The sequence below is a fragment of the Chlorocebus sabaeus genome, chromosome 22 (assembly GCF_047675955.1).
Source record: "Chlorocebus sabaeus isolate Y175 chromosome 22, mChlSab1.0.hap1, whole genome shotgun sequence".
In the NCBI taxonomy this organism is placed as follows: Eukaryota; Metazoa; Chordata; class Mammalia; order Primates; family Cercopithecidae; genus Chlorocebus; species Chlorocebus sabaeus.
Genome location: NC_132925.1, coordinates 209,187 through 233,491, shown reverse-complemented (window position 1 = coordinate 233,491; position 24,305 = coordinate 209,187). Strand labels below are relative to the sequence as shown.

Genomic DNA, 24,305 nt, shown 5'->3' with positions numbered 1-24,305 from the left:
TGGCAGGAAAGTCCTAGAAAAAATTTCATATACAGATTAATTTCAAACAATTTACACTGTATTTTACTATTATTAGATTGTAGAATATCTTAGCTTAGGCTGGGCATGGTGGCTCACACGTGAAATCCCAGCCCTTTGGGAGGCAGATCCCCTGAAGTCAAGAGTTTGAGACTAGCCTGGCCAACATGGTAAAACCTAGTCTCTAGGTTTTATATAAATGAATCCAAAAATTAGCTGGGTGTGGTGATGGATACCTGTAATCCTGACTACTTGAGAGACTGAGGCAGGAGAATCATTGAGCCTGGGAGGTGGAGGCTGCAGTGAGCCAAGACTGTGCCACTGCACTCCAGTCTGGGCAACAGAGCAAGACTCTGTCTCAAAAAAAAAAAAAAGAATATCTTAGCTTATATATTTCTCACACCTGATCCTACCACTTTACTTCTTTTTTCCTGTTTATACCAATTATTTCTATTTCTCTTGACATATAGGCAGAGAGATAAGACTAAACTGTGACACAGACAATGGTATCTAGTAAATTTACCTGTTCTTCACGGTCAATTCCACAACAAATTTCAAATGCAACCAAAATCTCCAAATGAAATCTTAATTCTAAATTGAGGGTTTATACAGTCTTCAAATACGTTCAACTAGAACATCAAAGCTCAATACAAATAGTTATATCACTTGGGATGGTGTGTAAAATATTTTTTCCTAGATAAATTCAGCTTCAGAGGATGAGGAAACCTTCATTAGGAGATGTACCTTAAAGAACAAATTAAGTTAAACAAATGTGAAAGAAATAATAGTTTATTATGATGAATAGTAAGATTTTTTTGTTACTATTGTAAATTAATGCCATCCAAATATTGAGTGATGTAATTCAATTTAGTAAAACAAAAAAGTCTAAATTATCCACTTCTTTCCTTATAAAAGTTAAATATGCTATAACTTGCATTTTTTTCTATGGCAATGACCCTGATGATCAGAAAGACAAGTTAAAACATAAAAACATTTAAAATCATCTAATCTAAACTATAAAAAAGAAATCACTTTCTGCAGAAAAAATATTTTTTTAAGGAAGCACTCAAAAACAAATCTCTACTAGCAGACATACAGCATACACGTTGTTGCTATCTCCCATGCAGACTGCATTAAAAGGCTTGCTGACTACTTCTAAGAAAACAACATTCAGATGTCTGGAAATTATCTGAAATGCATGATTAATCGACACAGATAATTTTCTCAAGAAATCAAATTCTGAAGACAAGTCATTCAAAAGTGTTATTGTCTTTAAAGTAAACCCACTGGTATTCTTAAACTGCTGTAATACTTTCTCTGTTTACGTGAACCTCTCAAGCTGTGGGAATGCATGTAATCTCTAAGAATAGCTGGCTTCTTTTGTAGGAAAAAGCTGTTAGAAATGACTGTTAGGATTTCAAATGTTTGCAAGTGTATATTCATGTGGGTTTTATGTGTTGAATATTTGCATTTATAATTTTAAGACGTTTAACTCAAAAACTAAAATGACCTATGTAATATAATTCTGCCATAGGATAAATTAAATTCAGTTAAATTTTTCCATACAAATGATTATCTACCACAATATAAAAATATTTGCATATCATAAAGAATGTAAAAACCACTGACTTCTATTATACAGCAGAGTTCAATTTCACTCCTACTTAGCTTGATGATATTTTCAGGTCATGCCTCTTGGAATACTCAATATTCATTGCCAAATGTCTGAGCTCACCTCTCCTGACGCAATATTCAATTATCAAATGAAAATAGTTTACCAAGCAACCTCACAAAACACAAACTCTAGGTAGCATTAAGGTTTTTCAAAGTGATTATTCCTTACTGGTAGTGATCCTAAGATATTAAAACTCATAGATCACATGATCTGAGATTTTCTAATTGAAAAGCTGTAGCCTTAAACCTTTAATTCAAAGTCGCATACTACCTTCAGCTGTCAGAAGAATTACACAATCACTTAAATTTCTGGAATGAAAGAGAAAATGAAGGGAACAATAAAAGTAACTTTGAAATGCATTGGGAAATGATTGCAAGGGACCGAATGGAGGCAAAGACAGAGAGAGAGAAGGCTGTTTATCTAACCTTCCCTTCTTGAATAGGTTTTCTCTGATATCTCTAGAGAAAAACTGGATGTGTAACAATGAAATACAAAACACAAGATATTATCTTAGTATAATTACTTGTAATGACTCCAAGATGGCATACTGAGAACTTGCTAAATAGGACAACAAAGTGATCTGCTTTTCCAAAATTTTGCCCCTTAACTTAAATATTATTTCACGGTGAAGATCAAAAAAACTGAAAATTGGAATTGCCAGATATTACCAGATTTTATTTTTTGAATGCTTAAAGCATTACCAATAAGATTTTGGGCCAATCGCTGACCCAAAATCTGGTCATAAAGATGGAAGTTAAATTAAATTGTCCTCAAGATTTAAGTTTGCTACATTTGTAAGTGTTGCTTGCTTCTTCAAAATTTCAAACTTTCTCATATCTAGCAGCAGATTGAAATTAGGAATTTAAGCATGTAAATTCATCATGGAAACCACATTGATTAAAATTTTCTGTGTATTCATGATAATGTTTAAAATTTTTGCCACATTTAAACCCTAAGTTAGTTACAAAAACTCTAAAATTATGCTTGTTTAAAAACTTGGGCTTAACTTGCTTTTGAAAACATACTGACATATTCATTCCATTCTTCTTATAAGTATTTTTGTGTCCTTCCAAAACAGCACACCATTGTATATATCCCCAAAATAGCACTTCTTTGTTAAAGCCATTAAGACAGAAATATTTTTGGGCCAGACGCAATGGCTCATGCCTGTAATCTCAGTATTTTGGGAGGCCTAGGTTAGAGGATTGCTTGAGGATAGGAGTCCGTGACCAGCCTGGGCAACATAGCAAGACCCAGTTTTTACAAATGAAATGAAAATAAAATATAAAGTAAACTAGCTGGTCATGGTAGTGCACACCTGTGGTCATAGCCACCCGGAGGCTGAGAGGAGAGGACAGTGTGAACCTGGGAGTTTGGGGTCGCGATGAGCTATTTACTGCACCACTGCACTTCAGCCAGAATTATGGGTTGCTGAGTTAGAAATAAGTTCTAGGTTCTGAATATAATAACTGCTGCTGGCAATCCCAAGAATCCTGAAATGGGTTGGGTTTTCTGGTGCCTCCCTATAGTCCCTCTTTCTCAGGAAACACTCCCATGGTTTTTCCCGCTGTGCTATTAATTACACCCATGCTTATTCTATGTCAGTTCAGTTTCATCTAGATTCTCCCAAAGTCAGTGCTGAACTTAGTTGTTTGAAAAGGTATATATTGTAATAGTTACCAAAAAGACAAAATACAGCTAGATATTTATGTTATTTATTTCCACCGTAGGTATATTTCCTTTTAAAATTCATATATATCTTTCTTTAAGGATTGGCTTCATTTTCAGATATTAAGCACTTTCTCATGCACAAACCACCTAAGCAGCATAGACACAGACAGAGTCCACATCAGGGAGTACATTCAGGATAAGTACCTATTATTCTGTAACTCAGAAGTAGGAAAATGGATGTCCTCAAGCAGATGCTTTTCTTGACAGATACAAAACATTGACAAGGATCATTAACTTACTTCCAACCCACCATTCATCCCTTTTCTCTTATTTTGACCCTAAGGGCCCCAGAGGGATAATAGCCCTACATTCTTATTTAGAATTCAGACTTCAGACTGCATTTCTTATATCATTGTTTATAAGCAGTGGTTAAACAGAGTTGAGATAATACTATGATATTAATCTACAGTCCTTGTTAAATCGATTTTTGTCTTCCATTTTTTTAACTCTCACGTTAAATTTCTCATGTGGTTTCTCTAAGAAGGAACATTAGGATTTCCCAGTGACTTAAACATTTAGAACACAGTCTATTCATAAATATGAAGAGCTTGTGTAGAAAATATAATTTACTTATACCATTATGCTTAAGAAATTATGTGAAATCATGTGAAAATAATCTTATAACATTTGCATGCATATTTGCTGCAAGAGTCACACTTCATTGATACTTAATCATAATCTTGGACATTGTGAGTCCCAATAACCAATATTTAATGCAAGATTTTAAACTTCACAGAGAGAAAACCTTATTTATAAATTTTAATGTATTCTTTTCTTGACAATAATAAGGAGCTATGAGATTTGCATTTAAAAATACTTAGTAATAAAAACTTTAATTTTTTAAAACTTTTATTTTTAAATTCTGCTTAATTGCATAAAAGTTAAAAGGTAATATTCAATATTTAATGAGGCTTATTGATCTAAATGACGATATGCAGCTTGGGTTATACTTGCAATTATAAGACTTGCTCATTACACCTAAGCAATCCTCTTCACTCAATCTAGTTACTACAGGGGAAGCAAAGTTCCCTGAATCATAGTATCAAAGCATTCCATTACGTTTTCTATTAAGTTGTTTTGTTCTCTGAATCATAGTCTATTTTAATTTATCCTTTTAGAAAGAAAACAAATTACTTAACTTGCATTTACCACTAGAAGCTTCACTACAGCTAGGCTTGGAATTGATTTCAGGCCATTTTTTTTAATAAATGATGGTCCCCAATGAAGGATAGAATATTTGATCAATCAATATTGAGGAAATAAAAGTGTTTGGGTAAATAAGAGAGAAGAAACCAATTTTTCTCAAATATTTCAAATATCTAATAACCTATTCCTCATCTAAAACAAGCCAACTACTGGAAGTGATGGTCAGAGGAGGTTTCAGCAGCCCTGTGTAATACCACGTGTCATGTGGGATCACCATTCCAGAGAACAGTGTTGTCATGCTGCATTTTAGTAACTCTACATATTGCCAGAGAAATAAACAACTCTTCTAACCACAGAAATCCAACATAGCTACTGTCTACATATTCTTGTTTTAGACATTTGGTGAAGAAACTACTATGTGTATTAAATATATTTTATATTAGTTTTATCACAAAAAAGAAAAATGAGATTCTATTGGATGCTAATATAAATTCTGAATGGCATGAAAGAAAAATTAAAATCAAAGCTGATCTTAATTAACAAAATGTATTTTCTGCTTACATGTATATACAACTATTCATATACAAAGGCACACACGTATTTGTGGTTTTGAAAAGTAACTATTTAATTTCAAAAATTTATTGAACAATATTACATATGGCAAGAAAACTGCTCTTTTTGAAGGATCTTTTAAAGTGTTAAACTTTCTTAGATACTTTGAATTAGCAAAGCTCAACTTCATCACAATTATATGATACCACTGCACACTTTCAATTTTATCTAGAGTAATATACCTATCCCTTGAAATAAACTCTGAACTTCCTGCTCAGAGATTTCATTTCAAGCCTTGAAAATGCAGGAAAAAATGCCAAATATACTTGCCCCAAAAGGAAAAGAAAATTTCAAGGGTGTCAGGGACATTTTGTCACATAAAATATGGAATTGAAATTTGTATCTGAGCAGGCAACACACCTCCAAAAACAATACAATAGTTACCACAAAATACATTAATAAATACTAGATTTGGCACAAACCACTCCATGCAGCTATTGATCAAATCACTATTGAAAGCCTTATTTCAAAATCTATGGCCCTTTTCTACTCTCCAAGAGACATTTCAGGATGCCACAACCTTGCAGTTCCACTCTATCATTAATTTCCCCTAAATACACTTGGCAGAAGAATGAGAAACATCACATTTTTCATTTAATTTCTAAAGAACGTCACATCCTTTAAGAAAAGGTTCTTGAAATTTTACAATGTAAAACATAAAAACCCTAAAGAAAAGAAACAAACATCGAAAACTTGTCTTCCAAATCACAAAATCTTTATATGCTACGTGTTCTTGTAAAATACCACACACACAAACTCATACTCATACCCACCCACCCAAAACACACACACACACACACATATATACAGCCTCATAATATATCACACACATATATATAGCATCAATTACAACCGAGAAAAGCCAGTTTCAGAACGGTGGCTTCAAATTGGATGCCTTTACTCACACCTAATTCTAGTTCAGTTTAGCTGGTGCAGAGGCATTACAATACCTTGTAACAAAAACCTGCGGGAAGATTACAGCAAATTGCTTAAACCTCAAACCAAAGATTCACATAATTTCATCATACAGTGAAATTCGCATCCAACTCTCAAAGAATTAGAACATCCTTGCACTTACCTTGGCCTTGTCCATTCCCCTGATGACCCCAAAAGACCACAGTTGCCATCAACAGCCCCGGAGCCCATGTCCACATCCTTCTCGTGACACTTTCATGTCTTCTGGCCATTGCATCTTCAACTCTGCATATTGAGCGGGTGGATGTGAAAGTACAATAAATTACATTCTTAGAGAAATATATTACAGCTCAAATCTCGTATCTAATATGCATTGTGCATTTCCGAATTATCTTGCTTACAAGGAGGTACATTTGCTTCCCTTTGGATTGTCATATTGATGATTAATATGAAAGCTCATTCATCTTTAACCTTTATTCTAAGCATTCATCTGAATTACATTTTTAATATCATTTTCCAAAACAGGCCATGTAACCCATGAAAGTTAAAAAGTGCTCCCAATATACACACTGGAGTTCAGCCAAGCAAAAAAATTGTGTATGGACACTACTTAAGTATAACTTAATACTCAGGCGAATTACTTAATGTAATATACCGTGTAGTCTCTACATATGTACAAAAGGACTTTTCAACACATTTATGTATGTTTAGCATAAATACCCTTGAAAATAATCTTAAGTGTTAAGTGGTATTCTAATTATGTCAGTCATTTTAACTGAATAAAGAGATTCATCATGTGCAAAAACTAATCTTGTTTACTTAAAATTGAGAGTAAAATTAATTATAGAAGTTACAAAACACTTGTAATTTTGATTTCAGATACATAACCCACAGGAACTTTCATATATGCAAATATTATACATATATATGACAATGTATATTTGAATGTTCATTTTGAAACTGCTTTTCATATTGATACATGAAAATACTTAAATGTCCACCAAAGCATTTATTTATTCATACATCTGAATGATACACAATAGTTCAAAAGAATAAACTTGAGTTGCATGTACTAATATGGATAAGTGTCAAAAATAAATAGTGAAGCAAAAGTAGCAAATTAAATAACGATAAGTCTAAAGCTATACCTTCCATATGTAAACATGTACAATAGTTAAAACTATACATTTTATGTTGCATAAATACATAACACAGTATAATAATGCATAAGAATGATAAACACCTTCAAGACCAAAGTTAGGAAATTACAAGACTACAATTTAAATGGTTAGCAGGTGGAATTTTAAATCAGAGGTTACTCCTAAATCCCAATTTTTCCACAGTTGACAAAATATGGAGTTAAGAAAAGTAAACTTAATGATTTCCAGAATGAACCCTTTATTCAAAATGCTACATAATTACAATTCTAATAAACTTGCAAGGGAATCCAGCCAGCTAGAAGCTTTCTTTCTCCCTTTCTCCTACATCAGAAAAGGGGAGGATTTAATTACCAACTTTGCATTACTTAATTTCAGACTCATAGTATCAGAGCTAAAGAGAAATTTAAGGAACACTTAACTCAACCTCCCCATTTTAAATGACCAAATGAGTTGAGAAGGTTACAAAGACACTTCTGAGTTCGTATGTAAAAACAGAATTTTGATGACAATGACAGGTTAAGTACTAATAAACACTCCATGAAAAGTTACTGTAATCCTAGTTATTTTACTATGCTAAGTGCCTTACATTCTTTACCCAATATAGTTTTCACAGAAATCCTATGAACAAAGCACTTTCAAAATTTACCACTTCACAGCTAAGAAAAACAAGGCTTAGAGAAATGCTACAGGATCCCCTAGTTGTGAGGGTATTAGGTACTGTTGTGGAGACTGAGGCAAAACAGGACGATTTCAAAGCCTATGCTCTGAACAAGTAAACACTAAGCAGGAATTTAGTTCTAGATCTCCCAATTGTAGTCCAATAATCAGCCAAACAATGATGCTGAGAAGAGGGAAAAAAAGATGTCTTGTGTATGGAGCCTCATGTATTTGATCCCAAATAAACATCTTCAAATTGAAAATCATTAGAGCATAAGGCAATAGAATTATTAGCTTGTTTCTAAAATCATCAACCTTTCCCAAGTTGAACACAGAAGTGTATTTTATCATACCTATATGTATGTATAACATGTGTTTACATAAGTATTCCTGTGGTTTATGTATCTGGGTTTGGAATTTTGAGTGTTTTGTGATTATTTATTTATTTATGTATGTTTAAAGTCTTCCTCTGTCGCTCTGGCTGGAGGGCAGTGGCGTGATCACAGCTCACTGCAGACTCCAACTCTTAGGCCCAAGCGATACTTTTGCTTGGCCCAAGCGATACCTCTCAAGTAGCTAGGACTACAGGCACACACCACCACACCTGGCTAATTTTTTTATAGAGATGGGATCCCACTGTGTTGCCTGGCTGGTCTCAAACTCCTAAGGTCAAGGGATCCTCCCACCTAGACTTCCGAAAGCAATGAGATTATAGGTGTGAGCCACCTTGTGTTTCTGATTTCTTCAATTAATTTTACTCATAAATTTAATTACACATTAATTTTGTGTACATAATGAATCTCTTTTGAGGTTTAAATGACTGATATAATTAGAGTACCACTTAACTCAAAACTTGGAATGTTTTGTGAATGAATTGGGGTATCCCGGGCAAATCTCAACCGCCACATCAACACACATTTGAATTATTAATAATTTTACATCGAAGAAAAAATGACGAATGTTACAAAAGAACAACAGTGGTGCCGGATTAACTGATTAGTGGACAGTGTGTAAGATGGGAAGTTGTTGCCAAAAACCAACGTTAGTGATATATGTGGATGTGCATGTAGTGTGTGTGTACACACATTCTTTTTATTTTGCTTTGTTTTGAGACAGAGTCTCTCTCTGTCACCCAGTCTAGAGTGCAGTGGTGCAATCTCTGCTCACTGCAACTTCCGCTTCCTGGGTTCAAGCAATTCTCCTGCCTCAGCCTCCCAAGTAACTGAGATTACAGGCACGCACCACTATGCCTGGCTAATTTTTGTATTTTTAGTAGACAGTGTTTCACCATGGTGGCCATGCTGGTCTTGAACTCCTGACCTCAGGTGATCCGCCTGCCTCAGCCTCCCAAAGTGCTAACATTGTAGGCATGAGCCACCGTGCTTGGCCTATACACATTCTTTTAACTACTACTTGCAGACCTTTGTTCCCTTATAATTATAGTGGAAATATTTTTACTTAGTATCAAAATATCCAGATCCACCCATCAAATTGTAAGTAATCCTTCAGTAAATTACTTTTGCAAATTTATTTTTATGTAATATTTCCTTAACTTCTTCTTACCTACATTCAGTAGTCATTTTAAAGGCATAATTTTTACTATTTTATCTAGAACTGAGGCAGTATTTGAAAAAAATCTCAAAACACTCTTCAGGAAGTATTGGCATATAAAACACCAGTTCCAACATATATTTTAGCAGCATTTTAAAGGACAGATGGTTTTCAAAATATTATTATAATTTTAAAAAATGTAACCTTCCTCTCTGAGTTGACGTTTATGGAAAACTAGTATTTCATAAATGCCAAGTTACTATGATGTATTATCTAAATGCTGTCCTTGCCATTCTATAAATATAAAAACCATAACCTCCTAACTAACTTTGGTATTAGTCAACAATTGTGCTGATGAAAAGTAAAATCAATTCATTTAAAACAAATTTTCCATGAAAGAAAAAACAAGTAACTTAAAAGAAGCACGGTAGATGAACCAATAAATAAAGTAACATTAACCATAAAGACATGCCATGGACTTCTCTAATCTTGTTTTGGAACACCCTTTTCATGCATATGAGAATAAAAATTAAATACTAAATACCTACTTTATGCATGTACTTTCACTTGTATCTATTGCTCTTTAAAGATTAAAACAACTCCTAAAGTCTGGATAGTTGAGCCCATTGTGCTCTTCTGCCCATAAAATAGATTGGGTATGCAGCGAACAGCGAGGTAAAACTTAGGCTTTCAGATTGGCTATGACTATGGAAACAGACTTCCATTCAATAGTGTTCATCTTGCTCTCTCAAATGTTTAAGGTCACAAGGCAAAAGAGAACAGACTTTAAGAATGTTCACGTATTACTTCTTGTCTTACCTAACAGCTACATTAGTTTAATTAGGCAAGCGTTTTGGAGTAAACAGTGCTGTGAAATGTGTTGTGGAGTCCAGAGGCTCCACAGCCTATCTCCAGATAGTTGTTCTGTCCGACAGAGCCTAGAGAAATACCACCACAGTCTCAGAGATGCGTTACATCTACAGGTACCAATTAGGAAGCATAGTCCTGAATTCAGGGGCTTTAGAACACATTATAAGAGCAAATCGAAGCTTCCAGGTATTAGAACCACTTCAATTACAGAGCATCTCTGGGTTGGATCTGTGGCCAGCATCAGCAATGTCTGCCCTCCCGGAATGGTTCCACTCCTCACGTGGATCTTCTAGATAGTTTTATTCTTCCCCAGCCAGCCAACTTGACCAACAAGCCTAGGTATATTATGTATGTATAAAGTTGGTTCTTAAATAAAGTCCATTTCTATATCTAGGTAAGTAATGCCTTCAGACTTGCTATTTCATTGTTATCTAGAAAGAGTGACTCTAGTTAGCTTCTAGTGTCAGTTTTTCTAGCAGCTTCTTTAAAAAAAAAAAAAATCCTCTCTGGAACAAAGCTTCCTTGCAAGTATTGCTGTTGGCAATAGTCCTCTTTACTGAAATGCTTGTCCAGCGAAACTTGGGCTGTGCCAGTGAGCCTGCAGGTTGATGGTCCTTTTGTTCAACTTCTCCATTATAAAGCAACCTCTCTGATCACCCTTTTAAAACTAAAGACCAAAGAATCAAATGAGATCAGGAAGTGACCACAGCTCACAGGTCATCAATTCCTGTTCTTAGCATATTACAGCACACAATCTAAGCCAGAAAAACACAGCAGAGCCCATTACAGCTCTCGAGTTCCAGTATTAACATTGATTTTTTTCAATGGAAAATTTTCATTAGAAGCCATCACATGACTTACATTCAGTAATAACTTAGATTAAGATATATACTGGAGCCTTTGTCCTTAGACTAGGTGCCACTGAGTCACTATTAAAAGTAGTCTTTCTGACCTTAGTAAATTCTCACAGGTAGGGCTTATCTCAGTCTGAACTGTACCTGGGCTTTAATAGTGATGTCCAAAGTCCTGTGTAATTCAAATTAATATTGTAATGTATATAAATTGTATATATAGATACAATACATGTATGTATTTACAATTATTTATTTTATTTTAGTTATTAATAAGATAAAACTTAGAGGCTAAAATATGACTCTAGGCCATCACGCTTTAGAATGAAGAGCATGGACAAGGGTTGGAAATGTAAATTTTAACCCCATTTAATTTCTGTGACAAATTAATTAATGTCTTCAAGGTTCAGTCTCTATGTACGAGACAAATGAAAAGCAGCTCTAAGATTCCTGAAAACTCTAAAGTATTAAAATTCCACAATGCTGTTAGTTCAGAGAAATCATTTGCCAATTTGCCCCACAAGAACCAGACATCTTTAAATGGTAACATAACATGCACATCTCCCCCAAAGGGTAGCGCATAAACCTTCTGCTTCTGAAAACACAGGATGCCTCTAAAACGCACTGTCACGGGTATTAGTAAGGAAACGTTGTATCAGAACTTCTGCAGATGTGGCCCTGAAATACACATTGCAGCAAATCCTCCAGGCCTCTCAAGTTAGGAGTAACTGGTTTATAAAATTGTACTTACTTAAAAATTATAGATAAACAGATTTCAGAGTAACCCAGTTTTTCTGATCTGAATGAAACAAGGCTGTATATTCAGACTGACTTTTCAGTGAAAAACAACTTAATGACAAGTCATCTATGTGTAAGTGTTGCGGGAAGTCAGGGACCCTGAACAGAGGGACCGGCTGAAGCCGTGACAGAAGAATATAAATTGTGAAGATTTCATGGACATTTATTAGTCCCCAAATTAATACTTGTATAATTTCTTACGCCTGTGTTTACTGCAATCTCTGAACATAAATTGTGAAGATTTCACGGACACTTATCACTTCCCCAATCAATACCCTTGTGACTTCCTATGCCCGTCTTTAGTCTCTTAATCCCGTCATCTTCTTTGTAAACTGAGGAGGATGTGTGTCGCCTCAGGACCCTGTGATGATTGCGTTAACCGCACAAATTGTTTGTAGAGCATGGTCACTCTATTCAGGGCAGCGGAAAAATACTGTCCTTCGTTTCCTGAAAAAGGAACTGCATATGTAAATGTATGGGATCTTGTTGCAACATTCCGGGAACTGGTCTCAACAGGGAATTATATTCCTGTCACTGTTTGGGATGCTTGGGCCTTGGTGCGTGCCGTCCTAATACCCCCTCAACTTTTCTCTCCTGCAAGGCCTTTGTTATCTGATCAGCCTCTCCATTCAGCTGCTCCTCCCCCACCGAATGATACTGAAAATTCAATGTCTAACTCAGGTAAATTTGACTTAACGTTACCCCCTACTTCTCTTACTTTTTTTCACGAAGAGAAGAGCCGGCACTTGAAACTCCTGCTGCTGCGACTCACACCACCCAGGACCATAGCTATGTTAATTTTTCCCCCTTCACAGCTTTGCAGCATTTGCCTCTGGGTGTCACCTAATGACTCCAGGACCAAACTAAAATTTACCTGTAATTCTGCAGGCCCTCCTCCTTCCACTTCAGCCCCTCATCCTCCTGTCATTTCGGTTCCTCAACTGGTCATGCTGCCATCCACTCAGCCTGCTTCTCTGTACCCTTCTCCACACACGAACGCCAGTAATCACCAGTATACTCGTGCTTCTTCTACTCCTTCAATTCTCCTTTCTCACACCCTCAACCAGTCTGCGTCGGTATGCGCCACTCAATCTTACTTTTTAAAAAGAATTTAAGGATGCTTGTACTTAGTATGGCCCTACTTCTTCTTATGTTAAAATGTTATCACAAACTTTTTGTACTGAGGTCACTTTGCTTCATTTAGACTGGGGCCTTTTCACAAAAGCTGCTCTCACCCCATCTCAGCATTTACAATTTCGTACCTGATGGTCAGAAGAGGCTCGTTTGCAAGCTCAGCTAAATCTGACTAACGGCATTCTAGTCACTCAGGCTCAGCTCACAGGTTCCCACAGTTTCTCTAACACTTACGTGCCCCAGGCCAAGCTCCTGTTTCTTTTACTACTGTTAAACAAGCTCAATTGCTTTTACTACCTAAAATCATTTTAAACAAAGGAGGTAAGACACGTGGCCCTGGGATGGGCCCTGGAGGTGAAAAGGTCACTTTTTGGATTAATGTAATTTCTAAACAAATGGCCCACCTGCACCGTATACATTCAAGGAAAAAACTTTTGAGGGCCTAGTAGATCCTTAGGCTGAAATTTATATTCCACATAACTCTTATGGTGCTCCCAGTCAGCCTATGATGGAAAACATGGGGTTTGTGTCCGGGCTTGGTTTCAGTCCAAAGCATGAAGTGATTACTAAACCCCTTCCAGTTACTATAAAAGAAAACAAGGCAGGTTTGGGTTATCCTTTTTAGTGGCGGCCGCGGCCATGCCTCCTGATCCTATCCCTTTACAATGGAAATCTGACACACCTGTCTGGGTTCAGCAGCGGCCGCTTTCTAAAGAAAAACTGGAGGCTTTAACTCAATTGGTTTCTGAACAGTTACAACTTAAAAATGTGAAACCCTCTCTTTCCCCCTGGAATTCTCCCGTGTTTCTAGTAAAAAAGAAATCAGGCAAGTGGCGGATGGTAACCGATTTAAGGGCCATTAAGGGTGTAATTAAACCTATGGGAGCCGTCCAACCTGGCATGCCCCCCCCCCCCCGCTTTAATACCTAAAAATTGGACTCTCATAGTTTTTTATCTTAAAGACTGTTTTTTCATATTGCTTTACATAAATCAGATTATGAAAAATTTGCTTTTACTGTACCATCTATCAATAATCAGAAGCCTGCAGCTCGTTGTAATTCCTTTAAATCAGCTCGAAGTTCAAGCTGCCTTTCAGCATTCAGCACTGTGGCAAATTCACTTGGTTGATTTTATTGGTGTTATTGACAATCATTATCCAAAAAACAAATTGTTTGATTTTATAAAAATGTTGTCTTGGGTGGTCCCTCGATTAACCAAAGATCAGCCCATTCCTGAGGCTGTTACAGTGTTCACTGATGGCTCCAGCAATGGAAATGCTGGCTATGTAGGTCCTACAGACAAGCTTATTTCTACCTCTTATACTTCTGCTCCAAAGATAGAGCTAATTTCTGCGATTACTACCTTACAGGATTTCCCCAAACCTTTAAATATTATCTCTAATTCTACTTAATGTGGGAAAGAGGATATGCTTGTGTTTCACCAGGAGATCATCCAAAGAAAACCACAGAGGAAGATGTCTGTGTCAGAGACTGCCTCAGACGTGGTGAGATCTGTGCCAACTCCCTAGAAGCTGGCACACGGGTCCGATTCAATCCTCTCTGATGCCAATGGAGACCCATCAACTAATCCCACTTCTAATTACCTTTCTTTTTCTCCTTTCAAACCTAAAAATCTCACCATTTCTATTAGCCTGAAAATAACATCCCTCTGTCTTTCTCTTCCTCCTTCAGCACTCAATCTCGCTTATAATGGGTTTTATTTAATGATTCTCCTCATTATACTTTCTGTCTCACCAGTTTCCTCTCACACTGATTTACCTGCTACACAAAATTATTCTTATTGGGCTTATGTGCCTTTCCCTCCACTTACTCGACCTCTCACCTGGATGGACGCTCCTGCGGAAATCTACACTAACAATATAGTGTGTGGATGCCTGGAGCTACAGATGACCATTGCCCTGCTCGACCAGGAGAAGAACGCACTGCATTTAATGTTATCACGGGTTATAAACACCCCCCTCTGTGCCTCGGACATGCACCTGGTTGTATCCATCTAGAAACTCAAGTCTGGGCCGCTTATCTTCCAGAGAGATCAGCTACAAAGGAACTGGCACATTTGGCCTCCGGCCTCTCCCTTTCTCCTTTAAAACAAATGAAAGGGGGAGTAATGGGAGATGCCCCATACTTCCAATATAAACCTGCAGGAAAACCATGCCCTAAAAATTTTGAGGACCCATCTAAAACTTTAATTTGGGAAGATTGTGTTAACTCACATGCAGTAATATTTTAAAATGACTCATATGGTTTAGTAACAGACTGGGCACCAAAGGGCTATTTAAAAAACAATTGCTCCTCTGGCGGAAAGCAATGCCTGGAGGCTACTTATTTTATTTCTTATCGGGAGAAGGAGAATCATCATTCTACTTTGCATAGGAGGTTCAGCTCATTCTTTCCCTTAAAATGGGAAGATAAAGGCATTACCCCCGTCGAGGCCTTGTATGATATTCCCCATTCTGAGCCCAGAACACCCAGAACTCTGGAAATTGGCTGTTGCCATGTCTGGACTGTGAGTATGGGAAGGGGAAACTATTCTGTCTGTTGTCCCCGCTACCACCCCCGTCTCTCAGTATCAGTGTAGATCCAGACATTCTGCTTTACTTACCTCCAACCTGACTGTTCCCATACAGAGCTGTGTTAAGCCTCCTTACATGCTGCTAGTGGGAAATATCAAAATTTGGATGAACAATCAAACCGTCCAATGCATTAATTGTCATTTGTACACTTGCATTAACTCCCATTTTGACTCCAGGAAAAGTGTAATGTTGGTTCGAGCTCGAGAAGGAATCTGGATTCCAGCAACTTTGCCCAGACCCTGGGAATCGTCCCCCTCAATACATTTAACTAATGAAATGTTACAGCAAATTCTAAAAAGATCTAAGAGATTTGTTTTCACTTTAATCACTGTGATCATGGGCCTAATTACAGTCACTGCACTGGCCACCACTGCAGGAATGGTGTTACATCAATCTATTTAAATGGTTCATTTTGTTAATGATTGGCAAGCCAATTCTACCCAAATGTGGAATTCTCAACAAGGCATTGATCAAAATTGGCTAATCAAATTAATGACTTAAGACAGTCTGTTACTTGGCTTGGAGATCAGGTAGTGAGTCCCCAACATCGCATGCGAATGCAGTGAAAAGAAATCAGGCCCATTCCTCAGCCCCGGGCTCAACACAAACAGGCCCAGTACAAACACGTCCCACCATATATCTCTCAACACAAACAGGCCCAGTACAAACACATCCCACCATATATCTCTCAACACAAACAGGCCCAGTACAAACACATATCTCTCAATTTCCTGAAGCCCAGGACAAACACCACCTGGAAAATCTCCGATAAGGACACAGCCATTTGTAGTTTTACTGAAAGCGCGGGAACCAATAAAAAAACAAACAAACAAAACAAAACTACTACTAAATGTAAATGTAAACCAATTGTAATGCTGTAACCAAAAGAATTCCTTTGTTCCTCTGTAACTTTACTATCCTATCTACCTCAGGCTATAAAAGGCGAGCACTCGCATTGTTCAGGGCCCTCTTGTATGCTGTGGAATGGAGGGACCAAGTTCGAACTTGCAGTAAAGATCCTTGCCGCTTGGCTTTGACTCTGGACTCTGGTGGTCTTCTTTGGGGAACAAACGGTCTGGGCATAACAGCAGTGCAACTGGAATACCTCTGATTTCTGTATCACCCCGTATTCCTATAACGAGACTGATCATTCATAGTAAATGGTCAAAGGACACCTTCTGGGTAGGGAAGATAATTTATCACTGGACAAAACTAAATTAAAGAAACAAATTTTTGAAGCCTCTCAAGCTCGCTTATACATTGTGCCTGGAGCTGAGGCGTTAGATCAGGTGGCAGAAAATCTTTACGGATTGAACCCCATGACTTGGATCAAGTCTACTGGGGGCTCCACTGTAGTAAATTTTGGACTTGTGTTTCCCTGTTTAATCGGCTTGTTTTTAGTGTGCTGGACCAAAGAATCCTGCGTCAAAATCGAGAGAATGAACAAGCCTTCATCGCCATGGCACATTCATATAAAAAGGGAGAGATGTTGTGGGAAGTCAGGGACCCCGAATGGAGGGACTGACTGAAGCCGCGGCAGAAGACCATAAATTGTGAGTCTTTCATGGACATTTCTTAGTCCCCAAATTAATACTTGTATAATTTCTTACGCCTGTGTTTACTGCAATCTCTGAACATGAATTGTGAAGATTTCATGGACACTTATCACCTCCCCAATCAATACCCTTGTGACTTCCTATGCCTGTCTTTAATCTCTTAATCCCGTCATCTTCTTTGTAAACTGAGGAGGATGTGTGTCGCCTCAGGACCCTGTGATGATTGTGTTAACTGCACAAATTGTTTGTAGAGCACGTGTGTTTGAACAATATGAAACGTGGGCACCTTGAAAAAAGAACAGGGCAACAGCAATCTTCAGGGAACAAGGCAGATAAGACTTGGAGCCTGACTGCACCAGTGAGCCAGGTGGAACAGAGTCATATTTCTCTTCTTTCAAATGCAAATAGGAGAAATATCTCTGAATTCTTTTTCTCAGCAAGGAACATCCCTGAGAAAGAATGCGCCCTGAGGGTAGGTCTATGAATGGCCCCCTTAAGGCGGCCGCCTTTTATGGTCTCAGTGAAGGGATGAAATAAGCCCTGGTCTCCTGTAGCTCTCCCAGGCTTATTAGGATGAGGAAATTCCCGCCTAATAAATTTTGGTCAGACAGGTTATCGGCTCTCAAACCTTGTCTCCTGATAAGATGTTATCAATGATGATACGTGCCCGAAACTCCATTAGCAATTTTAATTTCACCCCATCCTGTGGTCCTATGATCTCTCCCTGCCTCCACTTGCTTCATGATATTTTATTACCTTGTGAAGTATGTGATCTCTGTGACCCACACCTTATTCCTGCACTCCCTCCCCTTTTGAAAATCGCTAATAAAAACCTGCTGGTTTTACGGCTCGGGGAGCATCACGGAACCTGCCAACGTGTGATGTCTCCCCCAGACACCCAGCTTTAAATTTCTCTCTCGTACTCTTTCCCTTTATTTCTCAAACCAGCAGAGACGCATAGTATAACCATTGGGAGCGTTAACCATTGGGAGCGGGTTCCCAATATCTAAGTTTAAATGAATATAACGAAGAGACCTGAAACCTCAGGTTTGGTAGTACTCTTCCAATCATTTGAGAGCCCATAGGAGCCACAGAGCCCTCAAGCAGGGTGATTTTTCCTCCTAAACACCGTGAAATTATTTAAGTGAGTAAAACCATTCCTACTTCCACTGATACTCTCTCAAGTGAACTTAAAGTTAAGCCATCTCCAGCAGACCAGATCCTATATCTCATTCATTAACATAGGTGGAGAAAGCTTTGTTTCTTGGAAATTACATGAAGTGAATAGACTGTGGACTTCACTGGACTTAGTGATCTATATTTAACCAATTCCCTGAACAAATACGTATCAGATGCTGTATTAGTTTCTAAGCTGCAGTGGTGAATAAGGAAGCCATAGTCCTGTACTCCTAGGGTTTTAATTCTGAAGACGAAGGCAGGTACAGAAACCCAATTAAACAAAGAGAGGAGATTATTACAAAATGTGTTCACATGCAAAGTCAAGCAAGGGACTGAATACACAACAAGGGTGTTGGAGGGAACGTTAAACAGATATAATCTTAATTTGGATTATATAAGATTTATATATATAATTTTCATATATAGAAATTTTAACTTGGGTCGGGCGTGTCGGCTCATGCCTATAATCCCAGCACTCTGGGAGGCCAAGGCGGATGAATTGTTTGAGGCCAGGAGTTTGAGACCAGGCTGATCAACATGGCAAAACCCCATCTCTACTAAAAATTAAGAAGTTAGCCAGGTGTAGTAGCGCGTGCTTGTAGTCCCAGCTGCTCAGGAGGCTGAGGAAGGAAAACTGCTTGAACCCAGGAGCCAGAGGTTGCAGTAAGCCAAGATTGTGCCACTGCACTCCAGCCTGGGTGACAGAGCAACACCCTGTCTCAAAAGAAAAAGAAAAAAATAAACATTAATTTGGATTATACAGATTTTAACTACTTCTTTCAAGTGATAATATTTAATCTAAAACCTGAGAATAAAAAGATCTAGCTTTTCATACAATACAGAAAGGTTCATCTTTTAGGAAAAAAAACCCACTATGTTCAAGGACCCTAATATATGAGCAAGATCTTGGCATTTAGAAGAAACCTATGAATTGGATGAAATGAAAAACTGAAAAGTAGGAATCTGGATGAAGTACAAAAGGAAGAAAGACTAATGTGAGATGTGGCTGAAAGAGAAGGATATGTGAAAGTGTACAGGTCTTTATTAGTAATGATGAGGAACATAGGTCTTAGTCCAAATACACCAGAAAAGTAGGGAGAGTTGGAAACTGAAAGACATGTTAAGAGATGACTTTGGTTTCTATGTAGCTAACAGAGTGTAAGAGATTAAGAATTAAAGTAGGTTGACTAAGGATGAGCCTTGGAAAATACAGTAGGTAAGAAAATATGTGGATCTGGCTAGACTGGGGACATTGAAAATCAAAATAAGTGGAGGAAATTACAGATAATTTGGAACCAAAATATTTTTTAAATGAATGTTGAATTGGATATTGTCAGAATATTGAGGAAGGACCAAAAAGGACTTATAAGCTTCTAGCATGGCTGGCAGTGCCACTTACTGACATACGGGAAACCAGGACATGTCATATCTGAGTTATTCGAGTGCTATTGTCATGTAAATCATCAACTCCCAGAACAAAGGTCTGGGCCAAACTCTAAAACTGGAAATGATTAGCTCTTTAGCAGTGTTTAGAGCTTAGAGACAGTATGTGTGTAGAGAGAAAAGAAGAGCAATTAGGATGGAACCCTTAGAAACATCAATATTTAAAAGTTGGGAAGAGAAACAGAAACAAATAAATTGTTCTATTAATAGCGGGAAAATGAAGCTCAGGGTAGGTGCAAGGGAGTGCTAAAGATGAACTATGGCATTTGAACATGGAAACTGAAGGCAAAAGAGTACTGATGGATTGTGAGGGAGCAGCAATAGCTGTGGCCTAAGAACAGTCTCAATAAAAATGAAGGGTTGTAGGAATGAAGATATCTGAGCCAATGAGCTAGCAAGGAGTGATGTCCAGGAGGCAGAGTATTTGCATCTAGATCCTGGTGGTACATACCCTTATAGAGAATGTTTCAGATTTGATGACAATAAACTGGGGGAAAGAAAAAAAGTAATGGAAATAAAGATGTCAAAAAATGGGGAACAGAGGTTTTTAACAGTCTTTTCATGTGAATGTTGAGTCACTAAAATGATGGCTAAACTTGCCTGAAGATGATAGTGAGCAAAAGATCTAAAGCCTTAAATAAATGACAAGAGGCCAGGTGCGATGGCTCATGCCTGTAATCCCAACACTTTGGGAGGCTGAGGTGGGTGGATCACCTGAGGTTAGAAGTTCGAGACCAGCCTGGCCAACATGGTGAAACCCCATCTCTACTAAAAATACAAAAAATAGCTGGGTGTGGTGACGTGCACCTTTAATCCCAGTTACTCAGGAGACTAAGGCAGGAGAATCCTCTGAAACTGGGAGGAGGAAGTTGCAATGAGCCAAGATCACACCATTACACTCGAGCCTGGGCGACAAAGCAAGACTACATCTCAAAAAAAGAAAGAAAAGAAAAAAAAGAAAAAGAAAAAAGAAAATAAAAAGATAAGAGTGCCCAGGAAGGAGGTAAGGAGGTTTGCTGATAATGGCAATACCAAAGGGGCATGGCCGATTTTTCCAAGGGGTTTGAGTTTCAAAGGAACAGTATAATTTGCAAGAATGGGAGAAATTGACAGTCTGGAAGTTGTAATGGGAACCGAGAACAACCACCTGGTCTTCCAGCCATAGGTATGTGGAGGGTGAGAAAAAAATCTGTCTCAATGTATAAAAGCTAGAGGAAAAATTGTACTTTGGTATCAACCAAGTTTTGTTTTAAGATAATTACAAAGCAATATGGAACTTAGCAACAGTCAATTTTGACAGTTTCCTGCAGGTTAGTAAATACTGCAAAAAATTAAGATTTAACACAAAAGTAGTGAAAAATTTTAATGGCATAGCACCTTTCTTCACAATTCCTTAAACCAAATAATTCCGTTCTTCTAAATCTCTCCTTATACTGTCAACTAGGCTTCTTATTCAATGAACAGTTTGTCTACTAAAACACACACACACACACACACACACACACACGTCTTATCCAGCTCCAGATCTCATTCTGGAAGGTACATTGAAAATACAAAGATCATTCTATAATCATCAGCTATGGAGATGGGGAGCAATCGGAACTAGTCTTCTTGGAAAAGAAGCTCCCTGTGTACAAGAAAAAAGAGCAAGAGTCCAGCTCTGGGGACGGACTAGGCCGGTCGTCACTGTGCACCCGGCAGGAACTCGCGCAGCGCCAGGACCGACACACCCTGTTAAAGGAAACGGGCACCACACGCGTGTGAGCCTCAGTTCTGGGCGGCCTGGCCAAGGCGAGGCGTCTGGGTGAGAGTTCACTGACTCGAATTAAATGTTGTGACGGTGAAGTGGCTGTTAAAATGAGGTCTATTTACAGAGAAATAAGCAGACATAATGTCTGCACTATAGATAGGTATATACCTGGTTTTGCAAAAACAGTTTGTACCTTTGACATGCTGGTTTGCCCAGGGCAGAGCTCACTTAAAAAGAAGCCGGGCGCGATGGCTCAGCCTGTAATCCCAGCACTGTGGGAGGCCGAGGCGGGCGGATCCCGAGGTCAGGAGATCGAGACCATCCTGGCTAACACGGTGAAACCCCGTCTCTACTAAAAACACAAAAATGAGCCGGGCGCGGTGGCGGCGCCTGTGGTCCCAGCTCCTCGGGAGGCTGAGGCAGGAGAATGGCGGGAACCCGGGGGGCGGAGCTTCCAGGGAGCCAAGATGGCGCCGCCCACTCCAGCCTGGGCCACAGAGCCAGACTCCGTCTCAAAAAAATAAAAAAAAAGAGAGAGAAAACCGTTAAAGAAAGGCTGTAATACACAGCAACACACACACACACATACACCTGTGTGTCTGTTCTTCAGTTATCACACTTTTTCTATACAGACTCCTAACATGACAAACATGTTACCTTTTATTTTAGGAGAAACTACAAGTAGAAAGAGGAGAATTTGTTAAATCAGTATAGAATGTTCCTTGTTTAGCATAATTCTAAGTGTTTCTCATTAGAGGTCTCAGTAATCAATCTCTATTCTTTGTGGCCATGCTGGCATTTGGGAAATTCCACAAGAAACTTTTTAAATGTGAATTTGGAAAAGGGAAAAGGATTGTTAAAAGTGTCTTTTTTTTGTTCTGCATTCTGTGTGGAACATATATTTTGTGCTACCTGCTCGTGTTAGCTTGTGATTGCCTGTGACTATGTGGAAGATATAGTTTATGCGACTATGTGAGCAATAATCTTAAAGTTAAGAAATCTAAACATTGGTTGGCTTCATTGCTAATTAGGCAAATTACCTTGTAATAGTTACTTAACCTCTCAAAGATTAATTATCTTAAGTGGTACATTGAAGGTTCCATTCATATTGATTTTAGTAGACTTATCCTGCTCAAAAGTAAATTTCAAAACAGAAATTATTCTAGACCTCATTATTTCAGGAGACCCCGTCCCAGATTTTATTCCTAACTTCAAGAAATGCAGAGAAATTTAAAAATTGGATTTTTTCCAATTCAACAGACTATAACTGAACTAAATAGATTTATGTATAATTCATTATTTCAACCTTTAACGCTATATCCAAGCAGTTTGTTTTCACCATAAAGTGATAGCTGTTCAGACCAATAATTAAAGAGGACCTTGATACAGAATGACAAGAGAGGATAATCACCCTATTATCTATCTTCCAGCTACTTTCAATGCCCTGAAGTTTTATTCACACCCAAATATTAGAATCCTATCTGAGAGAATGTACTCAAATGATAAATCATGCTAATTTCTCAAGAAAAGTGTTACAGAATAATAAATGCCTTTCTGGTCAAAGCACTGATGCTCTGGAAATAATCTTTTTCCAAATGAGGTACAGGAATTGTTATGACTATTAAAAGTTGGTATATTATATCTGCCAAGTTCGACTGAACTTCATTTAAAAATCTACTATATTAGGGCCAAGTGTAATGACTCAAATTAGTGAACTTAAAAATTGTTTTAAAATGTCTGATGGAGACATTTCAATTATTGATCTTTGATTTATCACTGTTACTTTTGCTGAATTCAATTTGCTGCCAAGATTTATTCAGATTAATCAAATGCCATAAACTCTGATACATAATGTTCCTTAACACCTTAAGAACTTTTAAACAGGTCAAATGTTGAAGATATGCTTTTAGTGAAAGTGTATCTGAGCACATGAATTCTATTTAATACAGTTTTTTAGAAGAAACAAAGAAAGAAGATTTAGGAAATTAGGAAACATTTTTTAAACCTTCTAGAGGGAATTAAACTACTGAAAAATAATTTCAATTTGTGAATCTAAAGGCATTAATCAGAAGATAAGAAAAAAGTAACCATAAAACTTTATGGGGGTAATATTTGTTATAAGGATTGGAAAAACAACTAATAGATATTAGGCTTAATACCTGTGTGATGAAATAATCTGTACAACAAACCCCCATGGCACAAGCTTACCTATATGACACAGCTGCACTTGTACCCCTGAACTTAAAAGTTAAAATTTAAATAAATAATGTTGTGCTATTAATTGCAAGGTGCAGGGAACTTTTAAGAATTTTATTTCTTGCAAAAGGAAATTTGATTCTTTGCTTAGGACCTTCCTAGCAAAACCTCTATTCTTTGGATGAACTTCATACTCCTACAAGATTCAAGGACCATCATATTTGTCAGATTTTTTTTGTATTACTGTGAGCAGTTTACAGAATATAAAGAAAAATCGAATCCGAAGGTGCACTACAGTTTTTTATCAAAAGGAACATTTTTGTTTAGTTTTAAGAAAATATGACAAATTTAGTTTTCTGACCTATTACCAAGTTAGACATCTTGAGTGAATTGAATCTTCTGTAATCCTATTTAGTTTTAATCCTATGACGCTGGAAAACTGTCAACTATCCCCCATTTTTCAACTCTGC

The 24,305-nt window shown here is 37.6% G+C and overlaps 1 protein-coding gene across 6 annotated transcripts in view; it reads right to left on the bottom strand.

Annotated features, from left to right (window-relative positions):
* ROBO2 (roundabout guidance receptor 2) overlaps positions 1-24,305 on the bottom strand; it is a 1,759,746-nt gene that overhangs the window by 1,716,922 nt on the left and 18,519 nt on the right. For all 6 annotated transcript variants that reach the window (XM_073009644.1, XM_073009645.1, XM_073009647.1 and 3 more), the window contains exon 2: positions 6,261-6,382. In XM_073009644.1, coding sequence (XP_072865745.1) covers positions 6,261-6,369 — 109 coding nt within the window. In that variant the 5' untranslated portion in view covers positions 6,370-6,382. The remainder of the gene's footprint in view (positions 1-6,260; positions 6,383-24,305) is intronic.